General features: G+C 43.2%; 2 protein-coding genes and 2 pseudogenes across 5 annotated transcripts in view; 1 reads left to right on the top strand and 3 right to left on the bottom strand.

The window, feature by feature from the left end:
• The window catches only part of BCL2L10 (BCL2 like 10), an 84,191-nt gene extending 76,099 nt beyond the window's left edge, over positions 1 to 8,092 (bottom strand). Inside the window, exons 1-2 of the mRNA XM_019441341.2 lie at positions 7,088 to 8,092; positions 3,837 to 3,955 (exon numbers count right to left, since the gene is read on the bottom strand). Coding sequence (XP_019296886.2) covers positions 3,837 to 3,955; positions 7,088 to 7,543 — 575 coding nt within the window. The 5' untranslated portion in view covers positions 7,544 to 8,092. The remainder of the gene's footprint in view (positions 1 to 3,836; positions 3,956 to 7,087) is intronic.
• LOC109262583 (T-complex protein 1 subunit delta-like) lies at positions 506 to 3,697 on the bottom strand (annotated as a pseudogene).
• LOC128773173 (U6 spliceosomal RNA) lies at positions 5,164 to 5,258 on the top strand (annotated as a pseudogene).
• A 5,281-nt stretch (positions 8,093 to 13,373) lies between the features above and the next one.
• GNB5 (G protein subunit beta 5) overlaps positions 13,374 to 23,861 on the bottom strand; it is a 60,791-nt gene continuing 50,303 nt past the window's right edge. For all 4 annotated transcript variants that reach the window (XM_019442098.2, XM_019442101.2, XM_019442100.2 and 1 more), the window contains 5 exons: positions 22,807 to 22,898; positions 20,218 to 20,266; positions 18,119 to 18,215; positions 17,033 to 17,199; positions 13,374 to 15,782 (listed from right to left, as the gene is read on the bottom strand). In XM_019442098.2, coding sequence (XP_019297643.1) covers positions 15,771 to 15,782; positions 17,033 to 17,199; positions 18,119 to 18,215; positions 20,218 to 20,266; positions 22,807 to 22,898 — 417 coding nt within the window. In that variant the 3' untranslated portion in view covers positions 13,374 to 15,770. The remainder of the gene's footprint in view (positions 15,783 to 17,032; positions 17,200 to 18,118; positions 18,216 to 20,217; positions 20,267 to 22,806; positions 22,899 to 23,861) is intronic.

The raw sequence follows: 23,861 nt of genomic DNA, 5'->3' as shown, positions 1-23,861 counted from the left end.
AAAGACAAAATGTTGTAAAGATACTTATTTCCAAATTAATCTATAATCCATTCCCATTCTAATAAAAATCCTAAAGCAGTGTCTGAATGGATTCTTTATAAAGGGTTTTTCAGAACTCACTTTAAACAATTCACAAAAATTGCCAAGCATATTTTTAATGTTTATTTTTGAGGGGGGTGCAGCAGAGAGAGAGACAGAGACAGAGAGACAGAGACAGAGACAGGATCTGAAGTGGGCTGTGTGCTGACGCCTGGGACAGAACAGCGAGGCAGAGCCAAATGTTCTGAAGACAAAGGGTTCATAAGACTAGTCACAAGAGCAGGTCCAGTTTTAGTAATAGCCAGGAAGGCCTGGAGGGATACCATACTATTTTTTGAAACCACGTATTTAGTATTTTCGTTAGGTTGTGTAAATACCATCTCAAGCAAATGCCAAATGGAAGAACAAGGAACACCAAGGCTGTTTCCTACTCCAGCCACACTATCAGTGGCCATGACGATGCCAGTCAGCCAGTGTTACCCAGATTACTGTTAGCCACATCAATTTGTACAACATTCCAGACAGTTTTGGTTGCTAGAATCAGTGCACTGACTGAAACCAGCAAAGGCTGGACAACAAAGTTCTTCCAAAATAATTGCAAATACCACCCTTTTGGACATTAGTGCCTGTAGTTTTTCTCCTTGGGCATGCCAGTTTCTTAGTTCTAGTACTGCAGAAATGGGATTCAGGCCAGCAGCTTTAGTTAGTGTAGATGGAATGACTTCCATTACAGCTGCGTTAGAACACAGGATTCCATACCACTCAATGTTCATGGATATTCTGTTAACCATAGTGCCAACTCTGTTTCTGGAGTACCACCTCTCATAAAAGCTCTCGCCTCACTGAACAGCAAATAACACATAGGGCATCATGAATGGAGCACTCAGCTTCTTCAGTCACCATTTTTTAGAACCATGCACAATTAGAACTTTTTCCCAGTGATCTTGAACAGTTTTATCCCCTCAGCCAGCTCAGCAAAATCTACCATGTTACCGGTGAATTGGTCAATATGAGCAACTGGCTTGGATCCAGTTGTCTAACAGATGACGTCAGTGTCTTCTCTTCCAATATCCCTAGCCACCATGATCGTCCTTTGTTCAGGAAATGTAATGCAAGATCACAGAGAGCATCTCTTAAGAATAGACTTCTATAGGAGAACGTTACAACCGGTTTTAAAAATTTGCTTCACTGAATTTAGAATACAGGCTCTCTCTTCTTAGCACTGGGCCCATCTGGGCATATCAGAAACTACTATGTGATTATCTTTATCTGTTTTGGGAGCAGATAAGGAAAACTGAATAAGCCCAATCTTAGCCTTTTCAACTCTGGTTAGCTCATCTTTTGGGTGAGAACCAGCCCTTCCACCAACTTGCAGTCATCATTTGTCCCACCCAGTTTCTTTATATATTTAAGCTATGTATAGTTTATATATAAACTATACATACATAACTATACATATAGCATATCTATACATACATAAAAACATTTATTTAAACTAAAACAAAACTGATCACCCATTCCCTGTCCCTGGTAACTACCAACCTGGTATCAATGATGTTGGTTTTTTTTTTTCAATTTTTCAGTTTTTTTTTTATTATACCTATAAGAGATCATCAGTATTTGTCTTTCTTCATCAGACTATATTTTACTTGGCACAATGCCCTCAAGGTTTAACTACTTTGGTATCTGTAAGATCTACACCAGTAGCAGTGGCTGAGTCAGTCATTCACTTCCTTCACTGCATTTCCACTTACTGGACAAAGCAGACTTAAACACAGAAAACCTTTGAGATCAATGAAGTGGCTGCAATATTTAAGTTTCTCTGTCACCTAGTTCCATGGGTCAAGACGTGTTAAGATTTCAATATACCCTCCTTTTCCAATTCCTTCTGGAATGCCTTGGAAAGGATGGTTGGGTGAATCCTTTTCTGAAAAAGCTTGATACTCAAGTCTAAGAAAACCAGCAGTGATGACCACCAGTGTGGTGCCACCTCATGCTTCTTTATCTTGAGCCTCAGACAGCTTCCTCAGCCTTCTGGCTGCCGGATACAACACTTACATTTGTGTCAGAATGGTGGTGCCATCAGTCGTAATGGTCAAATCACCTTTCCCATCTTTAATCATTTTATCCTTTTGGTCCCAGGCTTGTTCTGATAGCATCAGCAACAACTTTCGCCATGGAGAAGTTCAAGTAGATTTGGGTTAGCTTGCTGTGGTCCTCATAGGTGCTTTTCTTGGGGCTGCTAGCAGCCCTGGTAAGCACTGGCTCCAGAGTACCCCTGTTTGGATATGGCAAGCTTAGCGGGTCTGGGTGGGCTCAGAAAGGACAGATGGATGTGGATTCCGGCTCGCTACAGAATAATGGTGAGCCCTGTGAACCACTAAAGTGGATTAGAACAGGTCACTCCAAAATATAAAACTTTGGCATATTATTTTGAACTGAAGGCAACCGAGAAATAGCACATACAGGAAGGGCTCTCTGCCCTCCACTTTTCTGCCTATAAGTATGGCATAAATTTTCTGTGAGAAAGGTGCCCTTTTTGTAAAGATTTTTTGAAGTAATCTCTATCCCTAATGTGGGGCTCAAATGCAAAACCCTGAGATCAAGAGTTGCACGTTCTACTGACTGAGCCAGCCAGGTGCCCTGAGAAACGTGCCCTCTTATACCAGGAAGGGGAGAAAACTCATCATTGGAGAAGGTAATCCACACCAAGAACCATCTGTGTGAACTTGACTAAAATAACCCTTATCTTCCACTGGTTTTCCCCCATCTATTTCCTAGTCACTTTCCCCAGAATATACCACCTCTAGAAGTCCAACCCCTTTCCTTTGCCTACTTGTTTCACAACTTATCACTCTTTGTTAAAATGGTAAGTCCTGAATCTACACACTTCTTTGAAGTTTTCACTTTTCTATAAAGTGTCCTGTAAAAACAGCAAATAAGATCCATATATTTTTCACTTGTTAATCAGTCTTGTGTCTGCTAAATTCACAGTCCTCAGCTGGAGAACCTAAGAGGGTAAAGTTTTCCTCTCCATCACCTTGCAGGTGGTGGATTAACTGCAGAGTAGAAGGTGGAAGAAAAGAACTTCTTATGAGCTTGTGCATTGATTCAACATTTAAAATACAGAATTATATGTATATTTTAAAAGACAGTAAAAGAAAATTTTCATCCATTCAAGTTACTCCTAAGAATAATGTCTTATTGAATTCCAAAGAAAACAAACATTTTTAAAAAGATATATAAATTTATTAAAAATCTAAAGATAGTTAACAATTTATTGAAGTCAGAAAAATATATAAAATCTAGAAAGGTAGAATTAGTAATTAGGTTTCAAAGGATTTAGAGAGAATTCCTTATAAAAGTTTTAAATATTACATTCCTTGTCAAACTGGGACTTGGAGGGCTTTTGGTATTTCACCCCTGACAGACTGCCTTGATGAATCAGTCAGCAGAAGCACATGAAATTGTGGACACATATTCACTCTTATCCAAATGTAGCAAAAAGCACCATGTTCCCTACTAAATAAAATTTGTAGTTTCTTCTGCAATTCTTTAGAGCAATGAGCCTTGAGAATCCATTTCCCCCAAAGAAGAGCCATTTGTACCTTTGTCCTAATACCTCTGATACTTGCCAGGAGTTAAAACTCTGAGTCATCACCACAGGACTCCTCAGATAAATGCAGGTGAAAATGTCTCAGAGCATGGTTTACTCTGTTCTATTCTCTCACATCTCAAATTCAGTTGGCTGGTCACAGTTAGGCAGGTAGAAACGGGCTAAAAATGTTAGAACTCACGATAATCTTCTCCAGAAGTAGATTAAGATCATTACTGTAAAGCATGACAGAAAAGCCTGGACCAGCAGTCTTCTCCAAGAAGATGGCAGCATGGGTGAGAAGAAGAGACAAAAGCCATCCTACAAGGGGGAGGGAGAAGGGGAATTAGATGGCTTCATAATGCCCCACATCTGAACTCAATAAAACACACTGGAGCTTCGGATTCAATAGTAAGATAACTCCTGAATTTAACAAGTAGAAAAAAGTAAATACTGACCAGGAGGCAACTTGTACTTAGGAACTTTTGAGTTAGGATTTGTAAGAAATAGTCCAACATAGAACAAAGAAGGAAATAGGAGACACTTAACTATGTCACAGAACGAATACTCCTCTTTTGACTTGTTTTCAAAAGCTAAGAGGATACCAATCTCCCTTCCCACCAAATAATCTAATGAAAAATGGGTGGAGGACCTGAACAGACATTTCTCCAAAGACATCCAGATGGCCAACAGACAGGAAAAGATGCTCAACACCACTAATCATTAGGGAAAATGCAAATCAAAATCATGAGAGGTCACTTCACCACAGTCAGAGTGTCTAGTATCAAAAACATAAAATAACAAAAGTTGCTGAGGGTGTATAGAAAAGAGAACTGTTGGTGGGAATGTAAATTGGTGCAGCACTATAGAAAACAGTGTGGCAGTTCCTCCAAAAATTCCAAAATTGAAATGTCATAGGACCCTGAAGTTCCACTTCTGGGTATTTACCTGAAGAAAAAAACCCATTAATTCAAAAAGAGATATGCACCCCTATGTTCATTACAGCAGTATTTACAATAGCCAAACTACAGAAGGACTCCAGTGTCCATCGACGAATAAATGGATAAAGGCAATGTGGTATGTATACAAAATGGAATATTACTTAGCCATAAGAAAGAATGAGATCTTGCCATTTGCATCAACATAGATAGGCCTAGAGGGCATTATGCTAGGTGAAATAAGTCAGAGAAAAGACAAAAAACATCATTTCATTTATATGTGCAATCTAAAGAACAAAAGAACTCAACAAACACAGAAATAGACTTATAAACACAGAACACAAAGTGGTGGTTGTGAGAGGGGAGCAGGGTGGGGAAATAGGCAAAATAGGTCAAGGGGATTAATAGTTATAAAATTAAACAAAACAGGAACGAAGGGTAGAGCACAGAGAATACAGTCAATATTTAATAGCTTTGTATGGTGACAGACTTATGTTGAGAATTCCATAATGTAATTGCTGAATCACACTGTCATATACCTTTAAACTAATATAATATTGTATGTCAACTATACTTCAATTTTTTAAAAAAGTGCTTGCTTTGGCAACACTTATATTAAAACTGGAAGATTAGCACGGCCTCTGGGCAAGGATGACTCGTAAATTCATGAAGCATTCCGTATTTTAATCACTATAGTATACATCTGAGTTAATGTGCATCTAACACCGTATGTTAATTACACTGGAATTTTAAATGAAAAAGATAAAAATAAAAAAAATTCAAAGAATAAAAAACCTAAGAGGAAGGTAGACTATCACGCTCTTTCCTGAGCAAAGGGCAGATGCCACTTGGGAAACTGGCAAATCACTAGGTTGAAAACTATCACCTAAGACAGTAAAGCAAGCAGCTCCATTCAGAGAAAGAGAGAGGAAAGGAATGGAAGTCCAGATAGTGGCATTTTAACTGTAGGGGAGAGGTGTGGGCATGTCCCTTTTACACAGTTGGGGGAATAGGAGCTTCTTGATGTTAAAGGATTATTCCTTAGTCAATGTTATTTAGCCAAAATGAAAATAATGACCTCCTCCCAGTTTCCTCTTGAAGTGCAGAGGGTCCTCAGGGGCCAAATGCCTTCTTAAGACAAATGGCTCAGGTGGGCTTTTTAGGGATCATAGGCTTGGATGGTTGAAGACCAGCACACACACCAGTAAGAATGCAGGAACTAACACCTCAAGTTGTTCATCTAAGGTCAAGGTTCTGATTCAGATACTACCTCTCCTCCACAGATAGAATCCAATTCACCACCACAGGTGATGCCAACTGCCAACAGGAGGCTAAATTTCCTGCAGGGTCTTCCTTAACTCTCCGGATTTTTGAGCGCCCGCACGCGTGCGCGTACACATGCGCGTACACACACACACACACACACACACACACACACACACACACACAGAGTGGGGGGAGGGGCAAAGAGAGAGGGAAAGAGAGGATCTGAAGGGGCTATGTACAGACAGCAGAAAGACTGATGCCAGGCCCGAACTCACTTGATGCAAGGCCCAAACTCACTAGCCGTGAGATCATTACCTGAGGAGAAGTCAGCCTCTTAATCGACTGAGCAACCCAGGCGCTCCTCTTGGATTTTGTTTTAATTGTTGGTTTTAATAGTTTGGTTATATTTATTCTGTAACCTGGGTCACTGCAGTCCTTGATTCAACTTCAGTAGAAAGAGAGGAAAGGAACAGTTTAGCTCAGAAATCGAGAGGCATGCTACCCTCTTACTGAAGGGTGGTGGGCTTTCCTTGATCATGAAATCGATTTAGGAGCTGCAAGGCAATGTCCTGCCCCTCTAGCTCACACCACAGATCAATGACCTACAGCTGAAAGCCAGAGCACCTGGTTATCATCCAATTAAGGGCTGGGTGCAGTGGATTAGAGTTAAGGAATCCAGAGACAATACCACCATTGGGTGCCTGCATACACTTCAACACCCCTGGCCTCCGCTCCTCCTGAGAGGTGTTGGGAGCTCAGCCACGGGATGCTTTTTCATTCTTAACGTTTTAGGCTGGTGCTCTCCAACCTGCAGCGCTGTGGGGCCTGTCTCTCCAAAGGTTTAATAGGCAGAGGAGAAAGAATCCACCTGGCCCAGGGTCACTCCACTGCTGCTGACTCTATCAGTTTGGGGATCTCTATATGAGCAAAGCATCCAGACCCAACGCGGGTGCATCCTAAAACCCCTAGGACCCTGCAAGGGTAAGGCCCAAGTGTGCAAACCAGCTTGTGCACCGCTGCTTCATAATGAGCTAATAAGACAGCCGGCTAGCAAGGGCGGTTTCTACCCATCTGTCATCACCAAGAGAGGAGAAAGCCGGACTTTACACAAAATGTCCTCGTCGTGCTGAAAGGAACGTCCCATCAGGCTGACGCCGAGCGGTCCCTCCCGGTGCTGGCCACGTGGGCGCGTCCCTGGCTGCCTGCCCGGTCCCCACACCCCAGGTACCCCCCCTCCCCCCCGCCTCACCCAGCCGTCGTGAGCCTCCAGCCAGGCCCGATGCCGTCCGGTGAGCCGATTGCAGAGCAAAGCCACCAGGTGCTGGCAGTCCTGGCCAACGTTGGTCTCCCACTCCAGCTCCTGTTGCTGGCCCGGCGTCAGGTTCAAGTAGGTCCCCGGCGGCGGTCTCTCCAGCAGCGTCCCCGCGAAGGTCAAGAGCGCTACCACATGGCCCCAACTGAGGGTTTGGGGGTTGGAGAGTAAATCCCGCTCCAACCGCGCCACCAGTTCCACGCGGTTTCCGCGGTAGCCGCGGTAAGCCGACAAGAAACGCTGGTGGCGCTGCCGTATCTGGGCGGCCAGGTAGCGCAGCACCGCGGCCTCGGGCGTGGACGGCGTCCGCGCGGGGCTGCCGGGCTCCCGGGCGCAGTACTCCAGGTAGTCAGTCAGTAGCTGCGCCGTGCGCTCCCTCAACGCATCAGCCATGACCTAACCCCTGCCGGGGGCCCGACCCGACGCTGTTTTCTAGGCCTGGCTGCGCCTCCGCCCAGGGAGGGGCCGGCACGCCCCTCCGGGATTCCGCCGGGCAGTTGTTTTTCTAGGTCTGGAGAGGAGGCTTTGATGGGAATCCCGTGTGCACCTGTTCTGGTCCCAAAGGCCAGGCCCAGTGGTGTGCACGCGTTCGCAGAGCGATCAGAAACAGAGTGAGACTTCTTTGGGCTTACTGTTTAGCTCTGGGCCTGGGGACTAAGAACCCGGAGGGGACAGTCTGGGAAGTTGGGCTAGATTTTTGCCTCCTCATTTTAAGAAGAAATTGACGAAGGCTACACATAGCGCTCCACTGACGACTCCCTTGCAAGGATTATCAGCATCTCCCGATTGGACAGAAGCATCCAGGTGTATGTTGGAGATACCCTTCTTTGGATCTGGCATATGCGGCAGGAAAAAGGATAAGTCTCCTGCAGGCTGCTGGAGTGCCAATGCTGGCTGTATTTGTTCATTCAGAGCCTGTTAGCACAGGAGATGTAATGGAGAACAAAGCACGTGGTCCCTGTTCTCAAGAACCCTAGTGATGAAACAAAGAAAGAAGCCATCACAGTAGGGTTTAATTATCACTATAGTGGGATTGGTTCAGTACTCAGCTCCAGGATAGTGGCTGCTTCTGGTACCTACCGTTCTTATATTGCATAGAATTGTCTTTATTTTTATTGGTCAATTCCTCATTATTCCGATCCCATATTTTAGTTAATACTTCTTATATTAACCTTTCTCTGTTCATGATACTGTATGGCTTCTTTCTCCTGATTGGACCCAGACTGATCCAGAATTGGTATCCTCATTGAAAATTCTGGGGGTTCAGTGGTCTGGAGGATGTTGAAATATCCCATTCAGGGTGAAAGATGAGTTTCCTGCATCTTGTATCACTTACAAGAAAAAAGAGGTACGACACCTGGTAGGTCCTTTTGGATTTTGGAGGCAACATACACCACATATGAGTGTGAATTCAACCCATCTATACAGCCTAGTGGATTGGGGAGGACAAGAGAAGGTTCTGTAGCATATGCAGGCTATAGTACAAGCTGGTCTACCACGTGGGTCTTATGATCCAATAGATCCCATGATACTTAATGTGTCAAATAGGGATGCTGTATGTAGCCTCCAGCAAACACCAATAGGAGAATTACAGCACAGACCTCTAGGTTTTCAAAGCAAATCTATGTCCTCTTCTGCAGGTAGCTACTCTTTCAAGAAGCAGGTTCTGGCTTGCTACTGGACCTTGGTAGAAGTTGAATGGCTAACCACAGTACTGACCATGTAGCTTGAGCTCTCATGTGAATGTTGTCTGACCTACCTAGACATACATTGGACATACACAGCAGCAATCTGTCATCATGTGTAAATATATATATGCCTGAACTCAGGGGGGGTCCATAAAGTACAAGTAAATTGCATGAGCAGGTGGCTCAGAGTCCTACAACACCAACTCCTGTTGCTTTGCCCCCTCCCTCATTCCATGCCTGTGGCCTCCAAGGGATTGCTTAGGATCAGTTGACTGAGGGACCCATTACAGATGGGTCTATATGGTGTGCTGGTACCACATGAGAGTGGACAGCTGTAGCATCACCACCCCACTCAGGGGTGACTGTGAAGACAGTGGTAAAGGAAAATCCTCCCAGTGGACAGGGATTCAAGCCAGATATTTGATTGTCCACTAGGTCTGGAGTGAGAGATGGCCAGAGTACAGATCTACATTGATTCTTGGGCAGTTGCTGAATGATTTGGCTGGATGATCAGGGCCTTGAAAAGAACAGGATTGGAAGATTGGTGACAAGAAAATCTTGGAAAGAGATAATGTGGCCGAATCCCTCTGGATGGGTACAGACTGAAGATATTCATGTCTCATATGAATGCCCCAAAAGGGCAGCCACTGCAGAGCAGACTCAATAATCAGGTAGACAAAATTCTGTGGTCTGTGGATGTCAGAGAGCTTCTTTACCTAGCCATGACAGTGCTTGCTCTAGGGTCTGTGAACAAAGAGGCTATGGGAACAGGAAGAGAGTATGGCAACAATAGAATTCTCCCTACAAAGGTTCAGCTGGCCAGCAGTATTGCTGGGTGCCTGGTGTACCAACGTCAGTGATTTATTTATAGTGAGCCAAATGAATTTTGTGAGAAGGGAGTATAAATCTCTGTACATCAAGCTCTGATTCAAACTGTTTTTGACATCTTAGGGGTTCCCTCATTGAGTTAAATAAATGTTTTGATGTGTGATCATGTTTGATTTGCCAGAGATCCATGATTTCACCTTTTTGAACATTATATTTTAGCAGCAAGCACAGTTTTTTCTTAGATTAGGAGTAGCTTGGGGGTGAGTGGTAAATCTTCTGGTCCTGCCATTGGTTAACTCCTAATAATTATCAGTTGAACCGAACAGAAAATGAACGAATTAACCTCTACACAGAATTTCTGATCCACAGGATGCAAGGAGGCAGTTTGCAGTCAGATTTGGTTAAAATTCGGGCTCTGCCACTTAGAAGCTATGCAGCCATGAGCAACTTATTCAACTCTCCTACGCTCAATTTCCCCATCTAAAAAATGCAAATAATAACCTACCTGCACCATATGGCTGTTACAAGGATTACATGAGTTGGTGCATGCAAGGTGCTTAGCACAGTGCCTGGCACATGAGAAAAGTTCTTTACAGAGAAATTTTTATTGTTAATATGAACTAACCAGGGTTTCCCATGCTCACTCGTCCAACCACTTTTGATTTTTTTTAACGTTTATTCATTTTTTGATAGAAACAGAGCATGAGTGGGGGAGGGGCAGAAAGAGAAGGAGACACAGAATCCGAAGCAAGCTCCAGGCTCTGAACTGACAGCACAGAACCCAACGTGGGGCTCGAACTCACGGACCTTGAGATCATGACCTGAACTGAAGTCGGACACCCAACCAAGCCACCCAGACGCCCCTCGTCCAACCACTTTTAACCAAAAATCAAAATGTGACGTGTTGGTGAGTCTTACCTATCTGGTTTCTTTGTTTTGTTTTGTTTTGTAAATACTGAAAATAGCTACAGACTACCTATTTTTTCCATATATTTTTTAACAGCTTAACTGTGATATAATTCACATACCATAAAGTCCACCCTTTTCAAAGTATATAATTTAGTGGTTTTTAGTATATTCCCAGACTTGTGCAGACATCACTATCTAATTCCCTTACCTCAAAGGAAATCCTATACCCATTGGCAGTCCCTACCCATTCATCCCAACCCGAGCCCTAAGTGGCCACCAATCTATTTTCTGTCTCTGTGGATTTACCTATTCTGAATATTTCATATAAATGGACTCATATATGGCATGGTCCTTTATGTCTGGCTTCTTTTGCTTAGCATAATGTTTTCAAGGTTTATCCATGTTGTGGCATGAATCAGCCCTTCATTCCTTTTTATGGCCGAGTAATATCCCATCATATTGATATGCCGCAGTTTGTTCATCCATACCTCAGTTGTTGAACATTTGAGATGTTCCACTTTGGGCTACTGTGCACATTTGTGTTCAAGTTTCTGTGTGGGCAGGTCTTCATTTCTCTTGGGTACAGACCTAGGGGTGTGAAGATGCCTGTTACTGGGGAGCACAGATGGGTTGACCTCTGGTTCATGGTTCCTGGTTTACAATAAGGTTAAGTATTCACCAGTGATGTATTTGGTTCAAAGATGCATTTTCAATTGTCACCACCTTTGCATAAATGTTCATACCATACTTATATTTAGTTGTTCGTATTTATTTATGCAGTTAAATTAACTAGAGCATCATTCCTGAGCCCATCTCCTCACTAGAGGGTCTGCATCCTTTATACAATGACACAAACATACTAATTTCATTTTTTTCACCAGAAATGGCTGTGAGTCAGCCTACTCTGGAGACTGATCAGTCCTGAAGGCCAGCCTAGCTCCAGCCACGTCCCATCTAGAGAATGAAGGGTCTGTGCTACGCTTTAAAGAGTGACTTGATTTTCTCCTATCACGGGTGAAAGGGTGAGTGGTTTAGCCTCATGTTCTTGGAAAGGATCCACAGAGACAAAAAGATTCACTGAGAGCTTTCCCCCGACTTGCCTCATCAGAATCCCTGGCCCTGTGCAGTCCTTCCCAGTCCAGATCTCCAGAAACTATATCTATAGTTTTAGGACCCATATTTTTAACCTGCTATTGACCTGCATGGTTTTTCTCAGCAGGCAGATTTGGGAAATGCAGATCTACACCTCCCTGCTCAGCGAGCTCTATAGGGCTTGGGAGAAAGTCAGCTGGCAGCAATACGGGCCCCAACTCCAACCCCAGTTAACTTAACCTATCTACTGGGATTACCCCAGGATCCTAAGTGGCCCTCATCTGAAAAGATTTTTAGCATTCCACAGGCCCCTGTTGGCCTCTAGCCTTTCCCAACTCCCTCTCTGTGCCCCTTTGGAACCTCCTTTGAGGACCTCTCCTCCAGTTCCTTTCAATGATCCTCATCCCCACCCTCCTTTTTTCCCAAGCTCCTGTGAGGGCCTTACTGCCCTCAGGGGGGGTTCTCACACAGTGGTTCTTGAGAAGGGATCATTAGCCCCATCAGCTGTTTCAAAGTATAGGCCCAATCCTGAGACCCTTTCAGGAGGCCCCCCAAGGTCCAAACTATTTTCATAATTATACTCTTTTTTTGTATTTGTGTCTTTTAAGACTCCCATTCTCTGGGGAGTTATCCAGAGGCTACTGTTATCTGGTAAAAGCATCACCAATGGAATATGGGCTTCTGTATTCTTGTGTTTTACAATTTTCTCAGTTTTAATTTCTAATATGATAATAGATACAATAGATATAATCCACATAACCAAAACTCAATAATTTTTAAGAATGTAGAGGGATCATTAAGACCAAATACCTTAAGAACCACTGGCCCAGATGAATCTCTACTGGATGATAATTACTACTTTGATACATGATTGGGGGCTGCTTAAGGAGGGGGAGGAAATGGGGGGAGGGCTGAAGTGAAGAAAAAGCAAGGGAAGGGAAATAGGACCAGAGGAGATGGAGGCAGGGGGTAGGCATGGGAAAAAGAGAAGGGGGGGGTAGGAAGGGGTGGTGGGGCAGGAAGGATGGTGGACAGATGGAGGAAACAGGGAACTGTTGTTAAAGATGCGCCAAAGGCTGAGGTAGGTGCTTTACATATTTTAGTGTTCTCCCATTCTACACATGAGGAAACTGAGGCTGAGAAATTCAGGTATCATGTATCCTATGATAGAGGTACAGCTGGGTCTGAACCTAGGTGCACAGCCTTTGTCACCATGCTATCCCCATCTAACTTACAGATGGGTCCTGGTGTCAGTGGTGCCACCTTCCAGTCAGCTGGCCAAGTAACCGTGAGAGTCCGGGGCACAAACACCTTTATGACCTTTTGCTGCCTTTAAGCCACTTGTAATCTAGGGAAGGTGTGGAGGAGGTCAAGGGGTGAAAGAGGGAAGTAGATAGGGAGCGCCTGCCTCTGGTCTCTAGCTCATTCCAGAAGAGGGCTGGCAGCTGGGCCCCACTTCTGCGAGGCCGGCAGCGCCAAAGCAACTGCCTTGATTTCAGTTCACAGGTATTTCCCATAAATGTCCATCACCACACCCCTCCTTACCTGACCCACCCTTTTTGCCTAACCATTCTCTAGCTGTGCACACCCAAGGGTACATTCATATGGACCCTTCACCACAATTGGCTTGGTAGCTTGCCCCCAAATCCTTTAAAAAAAAAAAAAAGGAAAGAGAAGAAAAACTGATTAAAAAACTCCACTCAGCCTTATTTTCAATATGCAAAATACAATTTATTACCGGAGTTACCCTGGAGTCCCCACATGGTGTGGTATATTCCAAACCAAGTATTTCATTAATAAATACTAAACAACACCCACTGTGAAATCAAATACTTACGGTGGGCGGTGGTTTACTGCCAACGTGGGTAAGTGAGTGTTCTAGGGAATACGTTCATCATTTTTTTTTTCCCCAAAGCTTTTTTGATTGGAAAGTTATGGGCCATTTTTGCACATATACTGAAGATGCTCTCTGCCTCTCCAAACATAACCTTGAATTTGCCTCCCCATAGTCTAGGTGACTTTTCTTTTGTCCTGTATTCCTTCACTTCTAGGAGGTCCAGGTCAGAGTGCAGAGACACTAAAGGGTCTGTAGGAGAGAGGGAAGGGGATGCTATAACTAGGAGACCAGGAACAAACTCTGGGATGTTCTGGGAGTGCAGCTTGGGAATTCTGTGAGACACACTCAGGGGCCTGACCCTTAATCAGCTGGCAGGAGCTGGCTAGGCCCATTTCCCTGAGCCCTTGCCCAGACTGGATTCCACTGGGCAAGGGGAGAGAAGGTGGCTCATTCTGGGCTCTTTGGAGTCAAGCAGGGGCCTTGTACATTTCTCTCTCTACCCCAAGGCCTGCTGTGTAGTAAAACCCTCAGTAAAATGTTTGCTTGGCAAATGACTGAATCTAACCATTATATTTACTTAAAAATAATTAATGGAAAAGCTAGCCTAGCTTATTTTTGACTGGCCCATTATGATACCTAAACCAGTAGCTTTGAGGGCGGGCCTGGCATACACCCTGATGTTTGCAGGAAGCCCAGGGCCAGACCTGTCTGATGGCCACGCCCTGCTCCAGCTCTCGGAGGGCCTCTCTGAACAGCAGGGCCAGAACTACTACTAGGAGAAGGGCCAGGCTGGAGCAGGGCCAAGAGAGGAGACTGGATGACCAAGGGCCCTCAGCACACAAGCCCAAGGGCACCACAGGACCCCAGACCACCCCCAGGGCAGGCCTCCACCGGGAATGATTTTTGGTGTGTGAGGTGACCTTCTGTTTGATTAAGTAATGCAGGTCATGTTTATGAATGAAAGAAGAGCCCTCAACACCTTAAAAACAAAAAAGGACAAAGGGATCCCATAACAAAAATTCTTGGTGTCTTCCAGAAGGAAATGCTGAATTTCAAATAAAGACAAGGTATTTTTTATGTTATTTTTTCTCAATATAAGAGCAGCAAAGACATTATTACTCAAGACCTATCAGTTAATTTGCATATGTAATTACTTTTTCAATGCAATAAATATGAATATACTTTATATGGATATGATCTACTTTAGCCTGAGTGGATGCTATTAATTCTAGAACATCTACTATTACTAACAGGTTTTTAAATAAGTTTGCGGTCTTGTGTGCCTGCACAGAAAGGTTCTGGTTGCTCTGAGAAGCATTTGTGTCACAAACAGCATTCAGCTTTACTCTTCAATGACAGGAAATATCCTGTCCAAGTGATTGCATCATCACAGAATTCATAAATCAAACATCCTGTCCACTCAATGCCTATCTCTCCTTCATTTAGAACTGTTCACAGAGATGGAAATGTTTGATCTGAAAAAGACACTACCAGACTGAAAAAGAAATTATTACAATAAAAAAATTTTTACAAAGTGATTATGTCCAGGGGCACCTGGGTAGCTCAGTAGGTTAAGCATCCAACTCTTGATTTCGCCTCAGGTCACGATCTCACAGGTTCGTGAGATCGAGCCCTGCATTGGGGTCTGCGCTGACAGCACAGAGTCTGCTTGGGATTCTCTCTCTCTCCCTCTCTCTTTGCCTTTCCCCCACGCATGCACATATACTCTCTCTCAAAATAAATAAATAAACTTAAAAAAAAGTGATTATTTTCCAATTACATTTGGAATTGGAATCTTCTATCACAGACTAGTCAGCACAGTCTGCCTCATGTAGTGCATTAAGATCAGCACTTCTAGAGGAAGGTTCCAAAGACAGTGCACACTGAGAGGAATCAGATTTTAAAGTGCTCTGAAAAGAAATTTCATTTAAGGAAGTACTACAGGATATGTTAAATGCTGAATCCTGTTGGTAATAGAATGAGATGGGACTATATAACTAGAATAACCTTAAAAATGGATAAATTTTAAAAAGTGTTCAAAATGCAAAACACTGTACTTGAAGGTGTCCTAGTGCTGGAGGCTCACACCAGTATCTTTCCAAGGGTGGTAGTTTTAATGGTAATATTGGGGACGCTGAGTGAACTTCAGCCATAGAGTTGCTCCTTTAAGCTAAGTTGCAGTAGCCCTCAGATCCTCTAGAAGAAAGATCTGTTTACATATGATGATTTCAAATTCTACTCTCAGGTGTGCATTGTGAAGAGACGATTAAGCCCAGACCTGCAAAGACACGAACACAAACAGATAATTTGTAGTCCCTTAGTAGTTAATGACTTACAAAACTGGAGTTTAAAGAGAGAAAATCAACATTAAACACACACACACACACTCACACCCCACATCCAAAATAAAGCACTCACATGTCTTGGATGGATTACACCTTACTCCTGGTAACTCAAAGGTACTTCTTTGGACCTATTCCCCCAGCCCCACTTAGTTAATCATCTGAAGGGCATCTGTGCTTTCTTATTAGGGACTTATAACTCTTAGGCTAAGTACCAAAACCATCTGTACCCACACTGAGTACATTAACATGACTACTAATTTAGGAAACTTGCCCAGGAAGATAAAGTCACAGAAAACTTTGTTGTTTTAGGAACTTCACAAAAATCCTTTAATGTATTTATCCTAAGAGTAGATGACTCGACTACTCTCTTTAGAGAAGACCTCTCTCAGGCCAACACAGAGCATCAAAAATGATTGGTTACTTTTCAAGACTGTCTTCAAAATCCTCTTCCTCCCCCAACACTGTTCCAGCAATCTTTAAACTATTATGCCACAAATTTGTCCAATCCTAATTAAATCCCTGCATCTGGTCTTAAACCAGACTCCCCAGCCCCGCACCTCATAAACATCTGTCTTTGTTATCCCCTTCTAAGACTGCCACTAAGATTGTCACGTTTGTGCTTTGTCCCCTAAATTTAGTTTTGCATTATGAACAGGCTATTTTGGAGATATTTCTGGGGAGCCAACATCCAACAAAATCATAGAGCTCTTTGAGAATCTGATGAAAGCCAAGAGGACACTTTTACCAGAAAAACGGACACACATGAAATATGACATATAATTTCAGGAGCTTCATGGGTCCCCTAAAGCCCCCCTGTGGGTCTCACAGGGCTATGTCACCGTGGGATAAGAACCCTGAACTATTGGGGGCACTCTGTGGTTTGCCAAAGGCTAGAATCAGAAGAATCCTACTTGTAGGATCAAAGGGAATCTTTTGGATCACCTACCTCAATTATTACCTCAGTTACATGCTGATACACAGTTTAATCTATGCCTGAACACTTGCATTGAGGGGGAATTCACTATCTCCCCAGGCAACTCATCCCTTCTGTGGCCATAGAGCTGAAGTTAGAGCTCTTTCCGGCTGACACAGCCCAGCCTACATTGCCCTCAGTCTCTGCTTTAAGAAGGCCAATCACTTCTCCTCTCACACACACAGTAAAACAGAAGAGCTGCTCTCTTACTCTTAGGGTATGATCCCATGACCCTGAGCAGAAAGCAGTCCCGTCGGGGGAAACTCGTAGAGTGCTAACGCGGTTTTCATGTCCAAACAGGATGGAGACTCTGGACCCCTTGAGAACATCCCAGACATTGATGGTATAATCATTGTATCCAGCAAACAGCAGGCGACCTCAAAGTAGAAGGACATGATGTTAACTGAACCAGTTCCTCCCTTTGTTTTTCTTTTCATGACTTTCACTGACTCACTCAAGCAGTCACTTGCCCATTCATTCATTCAACAGTGATTTAGTGCCTGCTATGTGCCAGGCACTGTGCTTTGCCCTGGGGATTCAGAGAAGTTGCTGTCCCTTGTGGATGGTGGTGGTGGTGGTAGGCAGGCAGGCAGGCAGGCAGGCAAACACCTAAATTAACACATGGTAGCACTAGGTGATAAGGGCTGTAATGGAAGTGCTTAGCTGTGTGTGAAGTGCTGTGTGACCATGGAGGAAGGGGGATCAAGGAGGGCACTGCAGAGGAAGGACATGAGTTAGCTCATGAGGGCTGAGTAGGAGTTCACCAGGCAGAGAAGGGAGGCAAAAGATACCGTAGGCAGCAAAGCAGCTTGCACGCATAAAAGCATGGATGCAGAATGGGGGCTGTGTCTGGGGAAACTGAATGGTCCTATCAGTGCTGCTCTTTCACTAGCAGCCTCCCCAGCAGTGAGGTCAGAGGAGCCATGAGCTTCGGGGCATTGAGAAAGGGGACTGCTGCTTCACCCCTTCCACCTCTGAAGGTATGAAGGGGAGAATGGAAGGCCGAGGAGGAAATGACTAATTAAAGGCACTACAGATAGGAAGTTTCATACAGCATTGTCTCAAAGAACAGCATTAGGTGGGCATAGCCTTCATCTCCCTTAAAATGAACAGGATAGGGGAGGCCACTTCAGGTAGGGTGAGGTGGGGTGGGGGGTCGTGGAAGAAAACTGGTGCAGATGTAGATTGCTTAACACACTGGTTCATAGGAAGTTCAGCTGAAAGCTGGATCGAGAGCTGGGTTTCATTTAGGTCCTGTCTTACAGTCCCGGGAATGTTTCTGAAATAAAATCTTACCACTGAGGGAGAAGTCCACACTGGATGCTCCAAATATGATACTCTCTTTGGAATAGATGGCGACCTCCCTGTCTGCCCGGAGGTCGTAGAGGCGACACTGGTGTGACAAAGAAGATAAAGAAGCACTTATTTCTGGCTCTGGGTTGGTGAAGAGATGACCACAAGGCTATATGCAGGTGATGGTGGCTTGTGTAGTTTGAGGGATAAGGGATATATCTCCAGTTTTCTCCCCTAGTAGTTTCTCCCTTAATTCTGATTCCTAATAATCTGCATGGATCAGTACAGATTCAAAGAAACAGCAAATACAGAAGACTTTTGGGGTACAAAAGCAAAAATTAAACCCTTCTTTTTTTCTGATAAAAGATACATATTTATTGTAGAAAATACAGAAAAATGCAGAAATGCCTAAAGAAGGAAATAAAAACCACCCCAAATCCTGAAAGTATTTACTAACATCTAGGCTATTTCCTTCAGTCTTATTTCCATTTTGTGTGTGTATTTAAATGGAATGGATATCTCATAATTCTATTAACATTAGGTTATGAGTTTTTTTTTCTCATATCATTAAATAATCTTCAAAACCACATGACTAACATGGTTGTTGCATATTCCTCATGTGGATATATCAGAATATGTTTAGCCATGCCTTTTGATTGTTATCTAATTTTTCTCTTTTATAAATAAAAGGTTAATGACCATTCTTTTTTTTTTAAGTTTCTTATTTTTGATAGAAAGAGAGAGAGAGGCGGAGAGAGAATGCACGAGCAGGGGAGAGGCAGGGAGAATCCCAAGCAGGCTCTGCATTGTTAACAAGGAGCCCCATGTGGGGTTCAAACTCACAAACTGTGAGATCATGACCTGAGCAGAAATCAACAGTTGGATGCTTAACCAACTGAGCTACCCAGGTGCCCCTTGATGATCATTCTTCTGTAAAAATCTTTATGCACATCTCTGATGTTTCCCTTACAATAGTTAAGGAATAGAGTCTTTAGAATAAAACTGTTTCCAAGAAATAGTATGACCAGATCAAAGGGTAGAGATGTTACAAAAGCTCTTGATTTGTATGGCAAAACTGTCCTCTGTAAGGGTGGTACCAATGGTCCTAACTCCAGACTCCTTTACTACATCACCTCCACGATGCAGCATTTCACTGCTAATCCAAATGAGCAATGATCACTTAAACTTGCATGTATTAGGTTACAGGTGGTCTGAAAACGTTTTCAGGTGCTTGCCATGTCGGATTTACTGCTTTGTAAACAGTCTGCATTGTATCCTCTTTTTTTTAAAATTAGGGTATTATCTTACTGATTATGCAACCCCATTTATATCTAATAGATTTCAATTTGGTCTGTCATATAGGTGGCAAGAATTTTTCCTAGATGTATGCCCTTATAATTTGTTACACATTTTTTGGCATACAGAAGTTTTAAATCTTTATTATTATTAAAACATTCAATCTACCCCTTTGTACTTTCTTCCATAGGACCAAATTAAGATGAAACTCACTATAATATAATAAGATATTACATATTTTGAGGGCACCAAAGGCAACTTTTTTCTCTAGAAAAATAGGTCAACATAACTTGACAGTTAGTATCAAAAGCCTTAAAAGTAGGTCTATTTTTGACTTAGCAAGTTCATGTCTGGGAGTTAATTCTAAGGAAATAATAAGTACCAAAAATATTTACTTATAGCAGCGTTTTTTAACAGAAAACAAAATCCCTGAAAGACCTAAATGTCCAAAAATTGACTAGTTAAGTACATTATAGCATGTCCATAACATGGAATACTATTCAATCACTAAGAAAATATAATGTAGAAAAGTTAATTACTGAGACACGAAAGTGTTCACAGTCTATTGCTAAATGAAAAAAAGCAAATTATAAAGCACTTTGTTAAAAAATAAGAAAGACAGAAAGGAATTCACCCAACTGTGATTTTTCTTGGGTTAGGAGATTAAGATATTTGAATCCCCCTTCCAACTTTTCCTCAATGAATTCACATTACTACTGTAATAAAAAAAAGTTTTTTTGAAAAATAAAATTAAACCACTGCATCTCTCTCTCAGATAGGAAAAGCTCTCTAACTTGGAAACATACCGTAGCATCATCTGATCCTGAAGCAAAGGCATCTCCACTTGGGTAGTATCTGTAGAGACAAAGTTTGAGTAGAAAGCACTTTATTTAGAGTGGTGATTCCCAATTCTTTTTTTTTTTTTTTATCTTATTTTTAGAGAGGGAGAGACAGCGTGCGAGTGGGGAAGGTCTAGAGAGAGAGAGGGAGACACAGAATCCAAAGCAGGCTCCAGGCTCCGAGCTGTCAGCACAGAGCTGGACGCGGGGCTCAAACTCATGGACAGTGAGATCATGGCCTGAGCCAAAGTTGGACGCCCAACCGACTGAGCCACCCAGGCACCCCTGGTGATTCCCAATTCTGAATGTCCATCAGAATCATCTGGAAATCATCTGAAAGGTTGTTCCATGTGAAGCCCATGGAATTGGAATCAGAATCTCCACTTCTAGGGACACAAGGACCACTCTTTACAGAGGCCAGAAAGGGAAGCTCATCTGGCTGGCCTACTGACCTCTAGTTTTCTTCCCTATAAGTAGGGGACAGTGACAATGGCCTTGCACAGTGTGGGTGAGGAGTAACTGAGATAATACGTGTGTCTGCACCAGGCAGTGAACACAGAACAGGCCCCCTGTAACCGTAGTTTCCATTGATCACACACCTCATTCCTGGGACTTGGGTCAGCTCAGAGATAAGAAAGTGATTATCCACACAGATGCTGGAATCAGATACCCAGAGCCTTGCTCAGATCTATGCAATGATCCCTTGCTACATGTGATACCTCTGGCAAAGGACTTCATCTCGCCCAGCCTCAGTTTCCTCATTTGAAAAGTGAGGATGATAATGCATATTCCCTGTTGTGGAGATTCAATAAGATAGTATAGGCAAAGAAATGAGCATGGTGCCAAATAAAAAGCATTCAGCAAATGATGGTTATTAATGTTACACTCATTGCCTTCTCAGTAATCAGCCTTCCTGGGGAGAAGGAAGTTTAAATTGAGACCTAATGGATATTAGAGGAAGAGATGTCAGGGTAGGGGGAACAGCATGGGTGAGAGAATGTGCATTTTAAAGCTTTATTTTGTGAATATGTAACGATTCAATTTATTTTGTGGCTTTATATTCTATCCTGCATCTTACCAACTTCATTTACTATCTGTATTAGATTTCTATGATTTTATAGGTAATTACTGCACATTTGCCAAAAGTAAGTGTCTTTCCCCTTTATCTCTATCTTATAGTTGAGGGCAAAGAGCTAGAAAATTCTTGCAAACATTTCTATTGCTCACGTAAATAAGCACTGTTATCTTGTTCTTGCTTTTAAGGAGAACAAGTCTAGTGCTTTCTCACTAAGTATAATGAAGATTCTTGGGTGATTATATTTCAAATACCGTCTTGACAGTGCCATCTTCCAAATTTACATGTCAAGTCCTCACCTCTCTCTTGGGATCCAGTTCATAGATCCCTACCTAACTCAATGTCTCCACTTCATTGTATACAGGCATCTCAATTGTAAATATCCCCAAACAGAGCTCCATCATCCATGTGCAATGACTGACTCATACCTGCACTTCCTCCAGTCTTCCCTGTCTTAGTAAATGGATCACTGCTTACTGACCCTTATAAAAGGTTTGGGTTCCCAAGCTCAGGGTTCTTCTCCTGTAATGCAACCCCTGGCCTGTGCAGGTGTCATCTGGCCCTCTCCATTTCACCCTGTGGAATTGGGGCTCAGGAAACCAGCATCAAAAATGCTGATACCCTGGCTGATGCCATTGCTAGGAGTAATAATAAACCGTCCTTAATCTTGCACTCAGGAGTCTCATGTCTTCTACCAGCATGCTGGACACTGTGGCAGCCTAAACTGATAGCTTGCAGCTAGGGTAAAATCTCAGAAATGTCACAATTCTGGACCTTTCTGTCTCCACAATGTCTTCTTTACTTCCAGCCACCATCACCTCTTTCTTGAACTCACACAACAACTTTCTAATTGGCTGTAGTACTTCCATTCTTGCTTCCCTACAATCTCTTCTCCAAACAGCAGCCAGAGTGATCTCTTAAAGGCAAAACAGAGGCAATGTCAGCCACCCCCTACCTGGCCTGTGGTTAAGTCCTCCACATCTCATCTTACCACCCCAGCTCAAGCCTTGGCTCTTTCAAACATCACTTTCTCAGAGAGGTCTTCCCTGATCATCCTAAGTAATAACCCATCCCATCCCATCTGCCTATTTTACTTTTCTCATAACACACTTATCACTACCTTAAATTAAGTTGTACATTTGTTTATTTGTATTTGTCTTGCCTCCTGCAGGGAAGTAGAGACCTTGTCTCTGGAACAATGTCTAGCATGTAAGTCTCAATAAATATTTGCTGAATAAATGAATGAGAAATACTGACTGTTTAGGGAGGATAATATCAAGTGCTCCTACTGCCATTAAATTAAAAATATCCAAGAGATCTGGCACGCTGTTCAGTGCCACCACAAATCAGCCATTCTTGCTGGAGAGACCTCTCTCAGCCAGGTAAACTGAGTCTGGAGGTGGTTCCTGGGCTGAGCAGGAACCCCAGGCCAGGGATTACCAGCAGAACAGAGAAGTTATGTGAACATTCTACTCACTGACCGGACACTGTTGATGTCGGATTCGTGTGTTTCAAAGGCCTGCACGCACTGGCCAGAGCGCATGTCCCACACCATGGCTTTCTTGTCACATCCCTACAAATGCAAAGTTATCCAGAGTTATGGCCACTGCAAGGACTGTCTACAAATGGGCATGAGTTCCTGTTATGTAACAGAGCCATTTCCTTTCCATTGGTAAATGGCTGACAACATGCTTTTCTGAGATTAGCTTTCCTCAACTGATAAGCCCTTAGAAAGCCAGAACCAGGTCTTGAGAGTGTGGGGGGAGCAATGGAAGGCACCCACATTTCTCTTTCAGCATGTTTTCTTCTTTCGCACCTTCCCAAGTTGGTGTAAACCCTCCAGAGCCTCCTTCTTGCTTTCCTCCTGGGCATTTCTCTCTTTGTTCTGTTTTCCCCTTCCTCCTTCCTCTTTATCTCTGCCTCTCAGCCCAGGGAGAGGGCAGGCATACAGTGGGTGCACAGTGGGACTGCCCAGCTTCATCTCAGGTGTATGGGGCAGCCCTGAGCAAAGGTGGAGCTGGGCCGTCTATACCTCTGCAGCATGCTGCTGGAGTCATGACCTCGCCAGCAGTTAGTTGGGTATCTCTAGCAACTCACCATCCTGGGCTTCTGCCTCAATACCTGTAAACACCCTCTCTGGGTTGCCAACATGACCAGAGATTCATAAACATGAGGTTTTCACATTATACTATCATGGTTCTAGGAGCATTTGACAAATTCCTGCAGAGCAACCCTGCTATCAAGCTTGGGTAGTACAATGTAGACTGTCAATGGCCAAATAATAAGAAGTAATGGCTTAAAGTTGGTATTTAAGTTGCTGGTTTCAACTCAGAGAAAAGAGTGTGATCAAGTACCAGAACTGGCATCTCAGGAATACCCACTGTGGGGATTCAGCACTCTGATTATCTTTAATGAGAATGTGGGCAAAGCAATCAGGAGTGTCTTCCAATCTTTTGAGGACACTAAACTAGAGGGAGTTTACTGCCCTGAGACAATATAATCTACAGGGATACAACAATTTGAAAAGACAGTGTAG

The sequence above is a fragment of the Panthera pardus genome, unplaced genomic scaffold, assembly GCF_024362965.1.
Source record: "Panthera pardus isolate Hobbes unplaced genomic scaffold, ASM2436296v1 HiC_scaffold_24, whole genome shotgun sequence".
In the NCBI taxonomy this organism is placed as follows: domain Eukaryota; kingdom Metazoa; phylum Chordata; class Mammalia; order Carnivora; family Felidae; genus Panthera; species Panthera pardus.
Note: the sequence above shows the minus strand (reverse complement) of the source record. Positions and strands in the feature narration are given on the sequence as shown.